The sequence below is a fragment of the Urocitellus parryii genome, chromosome 9, assembly GCF_045843805.1.
Source record: "Urocitellus parryii isolate mUroPar1 chromosome 9, mUroPar1.hap1, whole genome shotgun sequence".
NCBI lineage: Eukaryota > Metazoa > Chordata > Mammalia > Rodentia > Sciuridae > Urocitellus > Urocitellus parryii.
Window position 1 is genome coordinate 66,473,788 of NC_135539.1, and position 19,215 is coordinate 66,493,002.

The 19,215-nt window shown below is 35.8% G+C and overlaps 1 protein-coding gene across 1 annotated transcript in view; it reads left to right on the forward strand.

Moving 5' to 3' along the window:
- Gpr158 (G protein-coupled receptor 158) overlaps positions 1-19,215 on the forward strand; it is a 401,208-nt gene that overhangs the window by 25,081 nt on the left and 356,912 nt on the right. The window contains exon 2 of the mRNA XM_026401197.2: positions 3,824-3,929. Coding sequence (XP_026256982.2) covers positions 3,824-3,929 — 106 coding nt within the window. The remainder of the gene's footprint in view (positions 1-3,823; positions 3,930-19,215) is intronic.

Sequence of the window (19,215 nt, forward strand, 5' to 3'; positions counted from 1 at the left end):
GTCAATTGTTTTTGTAAAATTTGCAGATTTAACCACTATGTCTTTTTCTACTGTATTATGTCTCCATTATACTTTCATTAGATTGTGGGCATTTCTGGAAACCCACTAATGGGTAGTGCAGGATTGTTTAGTCTGGATTTATTAATAGCTTAAAGTAGCCTGCAGACACTTTTGTGTAATAGGTAAATTGTTGGTGCCATTCAGGTGTATGCTTGGCTACTGTTAATACTGTGACTGCTCAGGAGTTCTAACACAATGATGAAGAGTCAAAGGTCATATTGTGATACAAATGTATCCAGCCATTCTTTCTGAAGGAAAGACCCTATATGGTATAAAATTTGGAACCTACAAATGGTAATCTTCAACTGGTGCAACAGCAGACAGAACCAAATTGCTATATTAAAAACATTAGTCCTGTGAGAGATGAAGGTCTGAATCCAGGCAGAGGGTGTGGAAAATGAGCAGAGGGTCAAAACCACAAGGCAGTCCAATTGAAGGTGCGTGGCTGCTATTCTCAGTGAGAAAGAACATTAGAGGAATCACAGAGGCTTGTAGGTTTCCTGCATCTGATAGACAAAGGAAAGGAACATGATGGGCCACAGCACAGGATGGGCACCCAGGTACTTGGGGAACACCATCTGTTATATTTCGCATTCCCTGGGGGCCACTTACCAGGGTTTGTTTTTTTTTTCAGTACTTGCTTTCTGGACAAAACGCTCCCAACCAGCAGCACTTGTGGGCCCTGAAAGCTTCCCAGCTTCTCGGCTCACCGGATGTGGGAGCAGCTCACCGGATGTGGGAGCAGCACTTCCGCCCCAGTGGCGCAGGCCCCCAGGGACCCAGGGCTCTCAGCCAGGCTTCCCAACCAGTCCTCACCTAAACCTGTGCCTGGGCCTGAGGGCTTTTAAGTGTTTGGGGCTCATCCTCCTTTTTGCTGAATAGTCTTCCGCAGGAAGAGAGTTTTCTTCTCACTTAATCCCCCAAACAGCGCTTCCTCCACAGGAAGTCTGCTGGGCCTTCCCCAGGGCTTTTTGGTCTCCAGGCTCCAAGGCGAGGCGCTAATGATGAGTCAGCACTGATTTCCCAGATGGTAAACGCAAGGCTCATTACCTCTGGTGGTTTGCACAAGGCAAGGGCAAGAGTGCTTCAGGAGTTGGGTTTAAAGTCTGCGGTGACCTTTTGGTTTTCATATATGAATTTGGAATTGAAGGAGAAAGCTCCCAGGAATTAAGATACTTATTTTTGAAGCCAGTTTTCTCCGGGAGAGAGACTATAATCATTGCAGCCTTTTGAAATCCCGGTTCTAGAGGGCTTATTTCCACTATCTTGTGGCCAAGCTCTGCCACTGTTAAGGATGTTAGAGGAAAACTTGACTTCATTATTGCTAACAGTTGTGGTACAAATAGAAATGCAAATTTTGATTTGTTTACTAATTACAAATACTTTCTGAACATGATATTCAAAAGAATAATACCCAAAATGTGGTGGACAGTAGTGGTTCAGTGGAAAATTTAATGACAGTGGTAATTGAGAGTGTGAATATGAACCCCTGCAGTTATCCCCTGAACAACATGGTTAGAAATGTCATCTCATCAAGCCTTTTTCTGACCACCTATTTTTTAAAAATTTAACCTGTGTTTCTACTCCCTTCCTATTTACCTGTTTAAAAATTTCCCACCCTGTAGTACCATTTCTTCTGTAACACGTGGTATAATTTACTCATTTGTTACAGTCAACATTTGTTATCTGTCTATCCCATACTAGAATTAAGCTCTGTGAATGTGATAGCTTTACATAGTTCCTGGAATTTAGCATCCATTTTCCATTATATTTTGATATTTAAAGTGTCATGCTTTTTGATGTTGCTTCAGGGCTGAACCTATTGTTTTATTTATTTATTTTTAAAAAATATTTATTTTTTTTAGGTGTAGATGGACATAACACAATGCCGTTATTTTTATGTGGTGCTAAGGATCAAACCTGGTTCGCCCATGCTAGGCAAGCGCTCTACCACTGAGCCACAATCCCAGCCTGACCTATTGTTTTATATTTGTGTCCTTCATTGCGTATTGTAGGCACAAATAGTAAATATTTGTTGAAAGAGGGAAGGATTGAAGTAGATGAAAATATTAGGTTACTGGGAATCCAGTTATTTGTCACATGAACATTTGTTTTATAATGTTATGGTCCACAGCAATAATCTTTTGCAAACTGGAGTAGGATGTTATGAAAGATTTGCGTATAATTTCTGAGTTTTTATTTTACTGTTCATCTGAAAAATTAAATATACTCTGGGTTATCTAGATGCCAAAAACTGGCAGGAGGCTTTAGTATCCTTTGTTTTAGTGTCTATTTTGGGCATGTTAAAACTAGTGCTTTCTCACAAGTTAAAGAAAAAAACATAAGAAAAAAGTGAATGATTTATTCACCATAACTGAAGCCCAAATGACAGTAAGCCTCTCTGTTGGTAAATTTCCCAGTAGTTTAAAAGGAGAAAGGAAATGAAAGAAATGAAGCACAAGATATAAAACAGAAGTTACATGTTCTTATTTTGAAAGGGGATTTAGTATTAGCAAAACACCACCAATTTTCTTAATATTTTAATTTAATTAATATTAAATTTAAACTAAATTTATTTTTTGTTAGCTTTATATACATACATTTGTAATTTTTGGGTTTTTTTATGGCTATAAGAGCTAAAAATGAGGAATTTGAGCCTCTTTTTGTTTTACATATTTAATATAAAAATATTTCAAATTGGTTTTAGACCTTTAACATATATTTTTATATATCAGTTTTCAGTGGGATGTTTATTCTTTACTCAAGTTTGTGAAGATCTGAATTATAAAGTAAAAGATTTTAGGAACCAGAGCACAGAATGTTTATTTCAATAAAGTCTAGGTGTGACAATTCCATGTAGGACAGATATTTCTGCAGCAGCTCTGTTAGTGGTACTTGTGGTACTAAAAAATATAAGGGACCTGGCGCTGTGACTCAGCGGTAGCACACTTGCCTGGCATGTGTGAGGCACTGGGTTTGATTCTCAGCACTGTGTATAAATGAATAAAACAAAGATCTGTCAACAATTAAAAATATTTTAAAAAATATAAGGGAGGAATATTAGGAAAATGTAGAGAATTGCTTGAAGAAAATAGAGGAATTTTAGATAAACTTGGGACTTTTTGTAATTTAGCTTTTGGCTCTGAATTTGTGGGTTCTCCTTCTGACTCTTCAAATGACTCAGTGAAGTGTAGTCTTCATTTTTGTGAATCTCTATGCTTGGTGTAGGATATTTGGAGCCCTAAAGAATTGTTTAAAGTCATTGTGATAGAAGATCAGAGGAACGAAAAGCTTAATTTTATGATACTGTCCTCCCCGTTAATTCTTTCAATCTCTCTGTCCTGGGTCTTACAATGGAAAATAGGAATTGAAAGAAATGAGATGAGGGTGTGAGTGTGATTTACTTTAATGAGAGAGCTTTTTTATTTTTTATTTTTTGAGAAGGTGTTTCTGAGTCAAGGTTTCTACCATGTTCAGAATAATTGACAGTCAAGTCAATTAGCACATATTTACTGAGTACAATGTTAAGTGTTAGGCAAGATATGAGAAACCAAAGAAGGAACAATACAGGGTTCTTGCCTTTGGGACCTAGGTAGAATTAATTTTGATTTATTGTTTGTCTTTATTTGGTACACTTTAGTTAAATATGAGTGGGCAGTTTGAAATATTTTAGTAGATTTTGCTGATTTTTCTGATTTTCAAAGAGTTTGGAGTTGTTAAGGGCTCAAATGAATTTGGTCATTTTGTCTTTTTCTGTTTTTAGGGGTGTCATGAAAGTTGATATAAATCTTCAGAAAGTGGACATTGACCAGTGTTCAAGTGATGGCTGGTTTTCAGGAACTCACAAATGCCACCTGAACAATTCCGAGGTAAGAATATGAAAGTAAAATTCTCTTAAATTAGAACTGAAAAATGTATTACATTTGTATGTGTTGTATTTGTGTGAGTCAATGAACAAAAGGCATCCAACTGAGGAAAAAAATCTACGCTGATCTCAGTATTGCCAAGTGAGCTGAAAGATGGGGAGAAAATAAGTTTGTGCAGAGTAACCTTTCACTTGGGTATTCTCTAAAGCGAAAGCCCAAAGTAAGATTATGCCTGAAGTTTGATGTTAGTTAAAGACTACCCTTTTCTTCAAAATGGGTTGGAAATTGAAAAGAACCATGAGGAGAGAAAATACTCCCAGGAATATCAACCAGATTATGTACATTTTTATGGAATATGATGCTTATTGAGACATAGATGGTATTCATTCAGATACACTGCTATCTGCTACAAAGCAATAGAAAAGATATGGCAGGGCAAAAAAAAAAAGGAGAAAACTATATGCAGGAACCCAGAAAGGTGTATATATTTGTATGTGTTTTTCTAGTTTTTAAAAAAATCCTTTCCATACTTGATTCAATGGGATTCTGGTTGATAAGGAACAGAGATAAGTATTCTGGAAACATGACTGTTACTTACCGTAAGTTTAGAGAAGAAATGTGATGGCATACTAATGATTTCATTTTCAATAATTTATCTGTAATATACAAATACGCTATGAAACAAGTGTATAATAAAGTTTCTGATCTTAAATATTTGTACTATTCCAATATTGATCCCATGAATTTGTGAGGAAAGTCAGCTTGACTCATTTAAAATAGGATATTTCCACAAATGTGGTAATTACATCTTTAATTTGATTTTTTGCCGTTTGTGAATTATAGTTGTATATAGTACATAGTGTGGTTTTAAGGTAAGAAATTTTAAATTGGAAGGAAATTGATCATGAAGAACTTATACCTTAAATTGGTCACATTTCCACCATATCCCTCTGATCCCCTTCAACTTCCTCAATATCCCACATAGCCCCACTTCTCCTGCATCTCCACACACCTCTATATAACCAACATTATACTTGCCTCCCCCCACCTATGACCAATTGGGACTCAATGATATATGTGAGTGTCTTGTTAACTCACAAAAATTAAGATCTCTTTTTGCCTCTTTTCCCTATTATTTTTTTTTTGTGGTTTTGAACATTTTTTGAGCCCCCAATTTCATCTGGGTGATTCTGGCATTTCTAAAGAAATGAATTTCAATCATTAATTTGGTGAATATTATTGGTCTGATTGATTATTGTCTCCATGCCAAGGGCATATAGACACTTAAGCATGGTCTTTAGCCAGAGTGAATGTTTTGCTGCTGAGTCTCAATTTGTGGATATTGATCTGTATGTACTCATTTCTGTATAACCTTGTTTTAGTGGTGCTCTTGGGTGATCCAATAAGTGGTCAATCTACAAACAGGGAGACAGTTACTTTTATTTTTTTTATGATTGCCCTTCCTTGTAATGATTTTAGTATGGTTTAGGTGTCTTCATAGCACACTTATTTATTTGACTAGATGGTCATATTTCAAGAACCTCTTTCTGTTTTTTTGGAAATTGATTTATTTTCATTGCATCAGGGATATTAATTTTTTAGGTTCTGTGCATTTTCAAAATAAAATATTATCCTCTTCCGATTAGTAAAGATTAGATTGAAATATGTACATTTTAGGATTATTTATGGGAGCATTGTATTTATTTTATTCCTATTAGAAAACTGGAAATATATATCCTACAAGACAATTGACAGTTCAGTTAATTTTACTTGAAAATGTTGGAGGAAGAGGTTCAGTTATCCAAAAGTAATATCAAAACACTGGATCTCCTGAATGTACATTTTGACTTGGAATCTGCATCTTCCATCCTTTTTCCTTGCCCAGATACTGACATTGGATTAGGGGATTTTTGTGTCCTGGGATGGGCCTATGAGGTCTTTGTGGGATGTTATACCTTACACAGGACTGTCATGGAATTCTTCACACCATTTTATTGTTGCCATTGGGCTTCTCTAAGGTCCTGTAGTTGGTGCTAATTACTCTAGGCACCTGCAACAGCTCCATATCTCATCCTCCGTCTAGTTACCAGGTATGGACTTTCACTTCCTTTCCTGGACTGATATGAATCAGATTAGAAGCTGACTTCTCTTGACATTTTTACTTCTCTTGACATTTTTGGGAAAACCCAAAGGAAATTCTCTTTCTGGAGCACTTATTTGTGTGTGTGTGTGTGTGTGTGTGTGTGTGTGTGTGTGTGTGTATGTATGTATGTATGTGTTGGGTACTAGGGATTGAACTTGGGGCCACTCAACCAACTGAGTCACATCCCCAGCCCTATTTTGTATTTTTGTTTAGAGAAGAGGTCTCACTGAGTTGCTTAGTGTCTTGCTTTCTGCTGAGGCTGACTTTGAATTTACAGTCCTCCTGTCTCAGCCTCCTGAGCTGCTGGGATGATAGGAATGTGCCACTGTGCCCAGGAACATTTTTCATTAGCTTTGACTCTACTTTGTCCTCCTAATCTGCTGTTATCAACATCATGGATCACTATGTGAATTGGTCTATTTGGGGAAGTACTTAACATGATTTCACATTTTAGGAAACAGGGTCCTGTCTTTATGACTGTCTGTATCATTAGACATAGATGCATCTGTCATGGTGCACAGTTGGTTGTATATCTTGCCAATGTTTAACATTCTTCTCTTGTAAGTAATAGAAGAACTCACAGAGTTTTAAGTGAGGTTGAGCTTTTCGTTTTTCATTTTTAATTTTCTCTTCAGTGTTGACTATTCAGCTTCCACAGTATGTTTAGCTAGTCTGATACTGGAAATAAATAAGAGGGACCTAATGACAAAAGGCCCAGGCATGGAATGGTTTGTGAAAAAATTATTTCTCAATGACTGTAGATAGGTACAAGTTCTTGGAGGATATAAGTTGGTCTTTTTTTTTTTTTTTTTGTACTGGAGGATTGAACTCAAAGGTGCTGCTCTACATCCCCAGCCATTTTTATTTTTCATTTTGAGGAGATGTCTCACTTAGTTGCTTAGGGCTTGCTACTTTACTGAGGTTGGCCTGGAACTTAATGATCCTTCTGCCTCATTCTCCCTAGGAGTTGGGATATTAGGCATGCACTAAGTGTACCTGACAGTGTTTTTGGAAGGACATATTAAAACAATATGTGAACCAGGACTCTGAACTAGATTTCAGGATTGCACTGACTTGGCTGTCTTCACAGTTATGAAGCTTTAGATCACTGCAACTAGACTTGATTGCATTTTCAGTATCCACTTAATTCCTAATCTATTTTCATATCAGTGTTTGAGTACATAAAATCATCTCCTACAGAATAGTTTATTAAAAACATAAAATTAATTGTATTAATTTTTATTTTAGAGATTTTCTTTTGCTTTTTCTCCACTATAATAAATCATTATTTGAAGTAGAAAATATTAGGATAATGGCCTTGAAGCTTGATAATCATATTTCTAAAGTAAAAATGCTTTCATCACATCTGGTGTGTGTATATTTAAATTTATACAGTATATGCATCTTTTATTATATTTATAAATTAGAAAAAATAAGGTTGGCATAAAGATGAAATATTTTAATGTAAATTATATTATTTTGTAAAAATAATGTCTTTAACAGCAAAATTATTGACTCATACTTTTTGCAAATCTTTTTAACAAGAATGTTATAATTGTGTGTTATTATTTTTGAAAGTCTCAGTTTAACACTTATTAATGCAGTTATTCAAAGGTTTCTAACTTCAGTGTATTTTTATATTTAGATTTAATATCTGTCATAGTTGAAAAGATGCCTCACAAGCACACATCAATCTAGACTAAAGGAACAAATTATTTACTGTGTTTGCTAAATTATAATGTTATTTTTTTCAGTTTGATCTACCAGTTTTGCAAATATTTCTGCACATAGCTGGCCATTTTTTGTCTTATCTGATACTAATTTGTCTCTGCTAACTAATTGGAAACTGGGCGTTTTAATATTTTGAAGGAATAGGTTAAACATTATCTGAATCTTTTTATGTGGAATATTAAAAAAACTGATTAGGGAATTTTATTTTCAAGTTTAAGCCATAGGACACTGAATGTTTATAGATTTTGGCAACATAACACTGGAAACATTTTCAAATGTCTCACTTTAAGAGACTTTCTCATGTATTGTTAAAATGTTACTTTTACTTTGAAGGAATGGTTTATGTGCTTTTTGAAAATGTCTTGTACATAGACACTATTGACAATTACTTATCATCACAGATGAGATCATCAAATTTAGAACATTTGCCTTTTAGTAAGGCATAATACATGACCAATATTTAAGCTCAAAGACAAGCACTTTGAGATAATCAGACAATATTTGTGTGGGAAGATTATCTGGGTCATGAAGAATTATAAATATTGCACAATTCAAAGTAATATGCTCTGTAAATCTGTCTAAATGGCCAAGTATAGATGGTAATAATCGAAATTTGAAAGCAAAACAGAAGAACCAAGTAACAGCTGTCAGTATTTCCTTGTTGAAACTTCCAATTTTTCTTTAGGATATCTCAAGTATTTTATCAGGTTTGTGTCATCTGAAGTATGGACTCAGGGCATTTATGTTAATCCAAGTCTCAAATATTAGCAAAGTTTACCTGATTTATTTTTGCTTTAAATAAAATTTAAACATAAACAGGAATTCTATTATTTTCTTCTTACACGCCAGTTATCATCTTAAGTATTCTTGCTTTGAAAACTATTTTTTGAGGTTATCATATTCACTGTTCTACCCAGAATCCCTGGAATAGTTGTGTTGTCAACTCAGTCATTATCTTTATATTGTGTTTTAAAATTGCTTTTATTTTTTAAATACATGACAGCAGAATGCATCACAATTCTTATTACACATATAGAATACAATTTTTCATATCTCTGTTTTTGTATATAAAGTATGTTCACACCAATTCATGTCTTCTTCCATGTACTTTGGATAATGATGCCCATCACATTCCACCATCATTGCTAACCCCCTGCCTCCTCCCTTCCCTTCCCATCCTTCTGCCCTATGTAGAGTTCATCTGTTCCTCCCATGCTCCCTCTGTCTACCCCACTATGAGTCAGTCACCTTATATCAGAGAAAACATTCGCCATTTGGTTTTTTGGGATTGGCTAACTTCACTTAGCATTATCTTTTCCAACTGCATCAGTTTTCCTGCAAATGCCATGATTTTATTCTCTTTTATTGCTGAGTAATATTGCATTGTATATATATGCCACATTTTAATCCATTCATCTACTGAAGGGCATCTAGATTGGTTCCACATTTTAGTTATTGTGAATTGTGCTGCTATAAACATTGATGTGGCTGTGTCCCTGTAGTATGCTGTTTTTAAGTCTTTTGGGTATAGACCGAGGAGAGGGATAGCTGGGTCAAATGGTGGTTCCATTCCAAGTTTTCCAAGGAATCTCCATACTGCTTTCCATATTGGCTGCACCAAGACCGGGATGCCCTCTTTCACCATTTCTATTTAACATATTTCTTGAAACACTGACCAGAGCAATTAGACAGACTATTTGTTGATGATCTTTATATTGTTTTAAAAGATTTCCCTCCTATCTCTTCTTTCCTATGGAATATGTTGAGTAAGAATCCATTTTTGACTAACTTTTAAAAAGTGTTTCCCCTCATTTTTAGATTGGTGCATTATAGTTGTACATATTGATGGGATTTATTTTTATATATTCATACATGCATATGATATAGCAACATAATTTGGCCATTTCTCTCCTGGCTCCTTACCTTCCACCTCTTACCCCTTTGTCCCCTTCCTCTGCTGAACTCCCTTTCATTTTTAGGCTATTCACCCCCACCTTTGTTTCCCTTTTTCTTCTCTAGCTTCTGCACATGAGAGAAAACCTTCTGAATTTGACTTATTTCACTTAACATGATAGTCTCTAGTTCCATCCATTGTCCTGCAAATACCATAGTTTGATTTTTCTTTATGACTGAATAAAACTTCATTGTGTACATAGGTCACATTTACTTTCCATTTATCCATTGATGGACACCCAGGCTGGTTCCATAGTTTGGCTATTGTGAATTCTCCTGCTCCAAATATGGGTATGCATGTATCACTGTAGTTAGATGACTTTAATTCTTTAGGATAAATACTGAGAAGTGTTATAGCAGGGTCGTATGATGGTTTCATGTCTTTTAAGTAGCCTCCATACTGATTTCCATAGTGGTTTTACTAATTTATAGTCCCACCAACAGTGTAAAAATTAAACTAACTTTTATTAGATATAAGTTAATGAATATCTAAAGATCCATTTAAAAATATTAGAAGGTAAGAAAGGATATCATTTAGCATATGAGAAGAAGAATTTAAAGTTCTAAAGAAAGCAGCTGTTAAATCTTTCACTTTTGAAATTCTTACATTCAGAATATAGCTTACTCATTTGACCACAGCAGAGTTTATATTACTTTCCTAAAGATCTTTTATTTTTCTGATTTAGTGAAAATTACTTATACATAGCTATATGTTAGCTCTTGTCTTGTGTCTTTGATCTCACCATTGCTATTTTCTCTTAGAAATGTGCTGCAGTCCGGCTGCAGCAAAATAACTGGGGGGTGACGAACAACTTGTGTACATTGATACAGCAGGAATGGGAGCTGTTTATTGTAGGACAGGAGGGGTATATATACATTACACACAGCTTATCTTAATTTACATAAACTAGATACAGCAGTCAACCAATAAAGAATCTTCACACTTAATGGCTTGCTGGCGTTACTTCACAAACCACTCCCTCTGGCAAAATGCCAGGCGCCATCTTGACTTGTTTACAGACCCTAACATTTCCCCCTTTTGTTTAATTTAAATAACAAGTATGTGGCTTAGGGACCGTGCTTGTACCGGCCCAACATATTCAGTCATACTTGTAGATATACACAAACACCATAAATAATCTGCTTCAAGCAGAAGGGGAGGATACAAAATGCCATGATACCAAGCCAATTGATGGCTCCAAGTAAGAAGCCTTTGGAAAAATTATACCAGCAATGATACTGTTAGCAAAGATACCGAGTTACAGTTTGTTGTAGAGTACAGTTTGTTGTCTCAGTCCAGGTAAAGCAGTGTCTCAATAGATTAACTCACAGTCCAGGTAAATCACAGTCCAGGTAAGTTCTGCAGGCAGTTAGCTTGATCTGAAGTCTCTGTCCGGTTCTCAGCAACATTGAAAATTCTTCCACCTTTGTCTTCCCCGGCACTGGGACGAAGGCAGGAACTCTGGCAATGATGTTAAAGAAAATCCTGTAGTATTTCAGTAAGAAACCAATCTTCTGAACAATTTAGTACATTATCTCAAGGTTTTTTACATTTGAAATAAGCCTTAATAGTGCTCATATGCTTGGTGCTTAATTAAACAGAAGGGGGGAGATGCTAAGAGCCACAGCTGAGTTGGGATGACGCATGGCATTTTTGCCAGAAGTAGTGGTTGAGAGGTGACGCCAGCCAGTTCTTTCGGAGTTCCCGGAGTTCCCGTCGAGTTCCAGTTGAGCTCTCATGGGGAATCCTAGAGAGTTCCGATTGGTTGGGGAAGTGCTGGAGGAGGGATATTTCCGGTTGCTGGTTTCTGGACGAGCAGCGTGGCATTCGGGAGGATTCCCGGGGAGCGTGTGTGGAGTGTGCTGGTGGAGTTCAGAAATAAAGTTTGTTCCTGTTTCAGTGGCTCGTGATTTGTGCCCAGCCAGACTTCGGCAGAAATGATTTATTTTCTCTGGGGTAGTACAAAAGTAGTGCTAAGAGGAAAGTTTATAGCACCAAGTTCCAACATAAAAAAGATATTAAATAAGTAATCTCAAGTTATACCTCAAGGCCCTAGAAAAAAGATGAAGAAATTAATACCATTATACTAGAAGATAGGAAATATTTAAAATTAGAACTGAAATTAATGAAATTGAGAAAAAAATGTTACAAAGGATCAATAAAACAGAGTTGATCCTTTGAAAAGATTAATAAGGTTGATAAACCCTTAGCCAAACTTACCAAAAGAATGAAATGATCCAAATTAACAAAATTAGAGATGAAAAAGAAAATATCACCACAGATACTACTGAAATTTAAAGGGCCAGAAGAAACTATTTTGACAAGTTGACAAATTTCTGGATACATGTGACCTACCCAGATTGAATGATGATATAGAAAGCTTAGGACAATTTCAAGTGATTAAATTGAAATAGTTATTAAAAACCTTCCAAGAAGAAAATCCTGAGACCAGGTGGATTCTCAGCTGAGTTCTACCAGATCTTTAAAGAAGAGAATGCCAATAATTTTTGAATTTTTCCATGAAATAGAAAAGGAGGGACATTGCCAAATTCATTCTGTGAAGCCAGTATTACCCTGATATTGAAACCAGACAATGACACATTAAGGAAAGAAAACTTCAGACCAATATCTCTGATTAACATAGATGCAAAAATTTTAATAAAATAATGGTTAATTGCATTCAGAAACACAGAAGACAGTGCACCATGATCAAGTGGGCTTCATTCCAGGGATGCAAGGTGGTTTTTAACTTACTCAAGTCAATAAATGTAATTCATCACATAAATAGAATTAAGCACAGGAAATCACATGATTGTCTCAACAGATACAGAAAAGCATTTTACAGAGTCCAGCACCCATTCATGTTCAAAGCATTAGAGAAACTAGGGATAGAAGGAACTTACCTCAACATCATAAAATCTGTATGCAAAAACCAGGGCCAATATCATACTGAATGAAGAAAACTGAAGCCATTTCCTCAAAAAAAAAAAAAAAAAAAAAAAGGAACAAGACAAGAATGTCAACTCTTACCATTCCTAGTCAACATGCTTATTGAAACTCTAGCCAGAGCAATCAGGCAAGAGAAGAAATTAAAGGGATACAAATAGGAAAAAAAGAAGTCAAATAATCTTTGTTGCTGATGACATGATTCTTTATTTAGACGACCCCTCCCCGCTTAAAAAAAAAATACTTCTAGAGCTGATAAACAAATTTAGCAAAATCACAGGATATAAGATCAACATACATAAATCAGTAAATTTCTTATGCTCTAATATTGAATATGCTCAAAAAAGAAATTAGGAAAGCTATCCCATTCACAATAACCTAAAAAAAATTTAGGAATAATTCTAACCAAGGAGGTAAAAGGCCACAGCAATGAAAATTATAGAACACTGAAGAAAGAAAGAAGAACTTAGAAGGTAGAAAGACCTTCCATGTTCTTAGTTAGGCAAAATTAACATCAAAATGTCCACACTACTGAAAACATTATACAGATTTAATGCAGTCACCATCAAAATACCAATTACATTCTTCACAGAAGTAGAATAAAAAATTATTTGGAAGAGAAAGAGATCCAGAATAGCCAAAACATTCCTGAGCAAGAAGAGGAATGCTGGAAGCATCATAATACTGGACCTCAAATTATACTATAGAGTTACATAGTAAAAAGCAAAACAAAACAACAAAAACAGCACGGAACTGCCACTGATAAAAATACTGAGGTGCCATAAGAAATTAAGCATGCTCAGAAGTGGGTGGGCAAGGCAAACTGTACTTCTGCCAGAAAGTGTGTTACCAAGCCTGGCTAGCAAATGCACCTGAGTGGGCAGTCACCTGCTTTTATACCTAACACACCACTCCCCCTTGACCTGATGGGAGGAGCTTGGGATTACACTCTACATGATTAGCTAATTTAAAATTGGGGTGAGCAAAGGGAAGGGCTATACTTAAAATGGCTACAATTGGATCTGATATCCCAATAAAGGTTAAATACTATATTCTGACAATGGACCACCAAACTTTTTATTTCTTACAAGTTTCCACCTTTTTCTTTTTTACCTTTTGGTTTCATTTTTATTTTTGTTTGTGTACCCTTTGGTATTGCCATCTATCCTAGATATATTACTTTTTGAGGTGGGAATTACCATGGTAATGAGTTTTTCCCCTTTTTAGCAGTTTAGATAGCCATGCTAGTGATTAGGAGCAGTTAGTAAGGTCCTTCCCAGCTGGGTTGAAGCTTGTATTCTTTTAGGTCTTGATTGAAATCAAGTTGCCATGCTGGAAGTGATGAATTGCAAACTCCAGAAGAGGAGTCTGAGCAGCAGTTAATAATAATCATATCAGCAAAAGTAAAGAAGCACAGTTAGGCCTTAAGTTGACTCAGGAAAAAAAAAAACTTGTGACTCTGATAGAACTTTTTGTGATATTTATTAGGCACTTCTGTATAAAACTATTCCTTTATGACCTCCCAGGTTTTGCTTTTTGGAGGACTGACACAAATGTACATCTCAAGTAAAGGAACCATTGTCTTTATCTTTTAAATGTCCATGTGTGGCTGTGCATTTTTTATACTCTCTTGATATGTGTTTAAGACCAAGTTGGTCAAAATTGAGTTTTTTTCTATCTACTGTTAGAGTCAGCTGATATTTGTTAGGGATAATCTTGTGAACTTATAAAAAGCCTCTTGGCTCCTTCAGATTTTACTCTACCAGTTGTGCCATCTGCCAGTATGAGTCAGAAACTTGCTGACCGCAATTGGTTTCCCTTGGAAGCTTCAGGGACATTTCCCTCTCCAATGACCCTCCTCTTTGCGAATGTACACTGGTTGGCTTCCTGTTCTCAAGAGTCCTCTTGATCCCCCTGTTGGGAGGTCAGGTGACTCACCAGAGTTGCCAGGCCCTTAGAGAAGTCCCATTATTCTCTGATTATTGGCTGACCTAAGAGGAAGGGCCAAACTGTTGGCAATTTTTTCTTGGCCCTTTTACTTCTTTCTCTTTGGTTTCCAAGCTTTGGTTTTATACACAAGCAAGTCAGGGGCTCAGGCTGTGGCTCAGTGGTAGAGTGCTTACCTGGCACATGTGAGGCACTGGGTTTGATCCTCGGTACCACATAAAAATAAAATAAAATATATTGTGTCTACCTACAACTAAAAAAAATACATTAAAAAACCATAAGCAGGTCAGTTTCACTGGTAACTTTAATGTCTATAACTTTATAGTTACCCCTTTCATTTAACTGGGGTTATATTAGTACTGAAAGCCAGCCTTATATCCTATTTTGTCATATAGATTATGGCGTATTATCTCAAACTAATTCAGATTTTTCTTTAAAACTTTAATTAACAGGCAAAAGTTATACAGTTCTATGAGGAAAATACAAAATAAATTAACAAGATCAAAAACATATTCAGTTTGCATAATAGCTTTGAACCAAGCAACATAATTTCTATAATAACACTAATATATATTTGATGTCTATTTTGCCTCCATATAGACACATAAATTTATCAACTCAATCACATATGAGATACTTTACAATTTTACTTTCTTTTTAAAACTCTCTACAATCTTACATATCCTTCATAATTCACCTACACCTTCACTTAGTTTTGTACTATATCCCCTATTTATTTTGAGATCACAATAATCTTTACAAAAAAAATATATCTTTTGAACATAACTTTAGGTAAACTTTAAGTCTTGCCTACTTTGGAGTCATCCTAACATGGAGTAGGGTGAGAGGCAAAACCTTATCTCAGGTAAGGCAGAGTTCTTGCAAACAATACTATATAACATTAAATCTGAAACATGAATCAAATAAAAACTAAGGGAGCTCCTAATTTTCTTTTTTGTGGCAGAAGTGGCAAAAGGCCTTCATGTTTTATAATGTCAACCTTTAAACAAATGAGGCTACTATTATCTCTTAAAATACATTTAAATTTCACCCCAGTGTAAAAAAGTAACACAAAATTTTATATACATATATTATTGATAACAGATTATCTCTATCCAGTTACAGAACATTAAATGACATAAATAAATGCCTAATTACATTTTCTATTTCTATATAAATCTGAAGGAGATTACCACTACAGACCACTTAAGCTTGGAGAATGCCAGTTTTGTAAAGTGATTTTCCTAGGCTTTTAGATATCTATATATCTCTAGTCATATGTATTTAGGATATCTGGCAAAGCAGACTCAAATCATGTTCTGAAAAATTGTGCAGAAGAGAATGGATCACCATTAATGCCTCTCCTTTAAGGGGAATATATTCATATTCTCTCTCTCTTTCTCTCTCTCTCTCTCTCTCTCTCTCTCTCTCTATATATATATATATATATATATATATATATATATATATATATATATGCATATATTTGTGTGTGTATTTTTTTATTTGTTTGTTTTTCCCTTCCTGGAACAAGTTATTTCCTCTTTAAACAAAATTTTGATTAAGATAACATTGATCACTTTTCTCAGGGTCCCTTTGGCCCAAATGACCTTACTCACTTTTAGTATTCCTGCAGTGGAGCAGGCTTTGTTTTCTTTTCCTGGAGGCACTTGCAAGTAAAATTGTTGCTCTTTGGGTGAGAATATTATCTGTACATTTAGTTTACATAACAGAACTTACCCCGAGAGAGAGAGAGACAGTCTGGCATATATAAGAACAAAAGAAAACAAAGAACAAAACCATACCTCGGTACGGTGCTGGGGATATAGCTCAGTTGGTAGAGTGCTTAACTCACATGCACCAGGCCCTGGGTTCAGTTCCCAACACCACAAAAACAAACAAACAAAAAACATGCATCAATTTTCCCCCCAAGTTGCATTCAAGAGGTTAGAGCATAGGATATTGTAATGCCATCAACTTTAAATGAGTTCCCCACTGTCAATTTTACCCCAAAACTTCTTTTGGGCCATTTTGTTTTCACTAGGCATATTAATATTCAGTGGAGGAGGCCCTTTCCATTCTTTTCTTTACACTTCCTGTAGATTCCTTTGCAAAGGCTGCCAAAAAACATAAGCTAGTTTGTGTTCCTCATAGGCATTATATACTGTAAAAGCACTATCAACTGGTTGTAAGGGCACTTCTGTCCAAGGAAGGTTACATTGACCATAAAGAGACTGTTAGGGACCTTTATACTGAAATCAGCATGGCCAAGACATAGATGCCTGTATACATGGGGACTCCAGGAGGCCCTTGTATTTCAGCTCTATGGGCAACAGGCAGGACTCCACCAGCAAGTGTCCCCTGGCCAAATGGTGCATCTTGCCATCTCTTAAAAAGAGGAGACCATTTTTGTCCCCATGTCATAATCTAATAGTGCTTGAACCCATAGATTTGTCTTTTGTGACTGGCAGTTTTTGCCCCCCCCCCTGAATATGATAGCATAGTTAATCAGTAGGCACTCAGGGTAATGAGCCCCATTTTTTTTTCAGATGTAAAGGTTACCTTGTGAGGTTAGGCATTTCCAGTTAATTCCTTTGTTCCAGAGTGGTGGGAAAATGGAAGTGGGGGTGGAACCAAATGGAGGTTACAGAAAATTCAGACTCAAGACTAAAAGGACATAGTCAATTAGACAGTTATGGGCCAAGCCAACAGCCTTGGAACCCTCCCAATGCTTGTGCAATATAGATTTCCACCATTAGCTCCAATATTTTCTTAATATCTGTTTAGCATGGACTCTGATCAATTCCTGTGTCCAGAAGCCATGAAACCTCTTGTTAGGTTCCCCTTCACATCACAGGACTTTAATCTTCTCTCAAACAAATATTACTCCTTTTTAATAGATGAAATACTTTACTCTTTTTACAATACTTTAATCAATACACCGCTGAAACTTTTTGTATGCATATAGAATTACACCTGTTAGAATTTTAACCCTTAGTAACCTTGCTTTTAGGTTAAGACCCAGAAACGAGCAATCTTAAACCTTGTTTTTAAAGTTACGAATTTATAAAAACACATTTAATAGACCCCAGTACATATTATGGAATTCAAGAAGCCAAGAGTACTTGAATTTATACTTAGTTTATATTTTAGTATCTTAACTTTGCAAATTAATCAGATGTTCCCTTTAACAAATATATTTATGAAGATTAATCCCATTTAAATTGAAACTAATTTGTCCATTTCTATCTTAGATTGCCCATGTAAACCAAGATATCAAAAAAGAGCAGTTAACACTTTAAGTCAGTTATTCCTACCAAATAAAAATTTTTATTTAAGTCATGTGAACTGAAAGACACAGAAATCCATTCATTAAACTTATATGTACTCATTTATCTGTAATCCAGTATTGATATAAGGTACATGATATAGACAAAAGCACATATATAGATGTGATGTATTATACACAGGTTAAAATAGAGCCTGTCACAGATTTTCATAGTATGATCCAGACCTGAAAAACACCTGTACAGGTGGGGACATTAGAAATAGTCTGTCAGACACTTCTCAGAGGAGGACATACAATCAATCAACAAGTACATGAAAAAATGCTCACCATCTCTAGCAGTCAGAGAAATGCAAATCAAAACCACCCTAAGATACCACCTCATTCCAGTAAGATTGGCAGCCATTCTGAAGTCAAACAACAACAAGTGCTGGCGAGAATGTGGGGAAAAGGGTACACTTGTACATTGCTGGTGGGACTGCAAATTGGTGCTGCCAATTTGGAAAGCAGTATGGAGATTCCTGGAAAAGCTGGGAATGGAATCACCATTTCAGCTATTGCCTTTCTCGGACTATTCCCTGAAGACCTTAAAAGAGCGTACTTTAGGGATACTGCCACATCGATGTTCATAGCATTCACAATAGCTAGACTGTGGAACCAACCCAGATGCCCTTCAATAGATGAATGGATTAAAAAATGTGGCATTTATACACCATGGAGTATTACTCTGCACTAAAAAATGACAAAATCATGGCATTTGCAGGGAAATGGATGGCATTAGAGCAGATTATGCTAAGTGAAGCTAGCCAATCCCTAAAAAACAAATGCCAAATGTCTTCTTTGATATAAGGAGAGCAACTAAGAACAGAGCAGGGAGGAAGAGCATGAGGAAAAGATTAACATTAAACTGGGATAAGAGGTGGGAGGGAAAGGGAGAGAGAAGGGAAATTGCATGGAAATGGAAGGAGACCCTTATTGTTATACAAAATTACATATAAGAGGATATGAGGGGAAAGGGAAAAAAAACAAGGGAGAGAATTGAATTACAGCAGATGGGGTAGAGAGAGAAGATGGGAGGGGAGAGGAGGGGGGATAGTAGAGGATAGGAAAGGTAGCAGAATGCAACAGTCACTAGTATGGCATTATGTAAAAACATGGATGTGTAACCGATGTGATTCTGCAATCTGTATATGGGGTAAAAAATGGGAGTTCATAACCCAATTGAATCATATGTATGAAATATGATATGTCAAGAGCTTTGTAATGTTTTGAACAACCAATA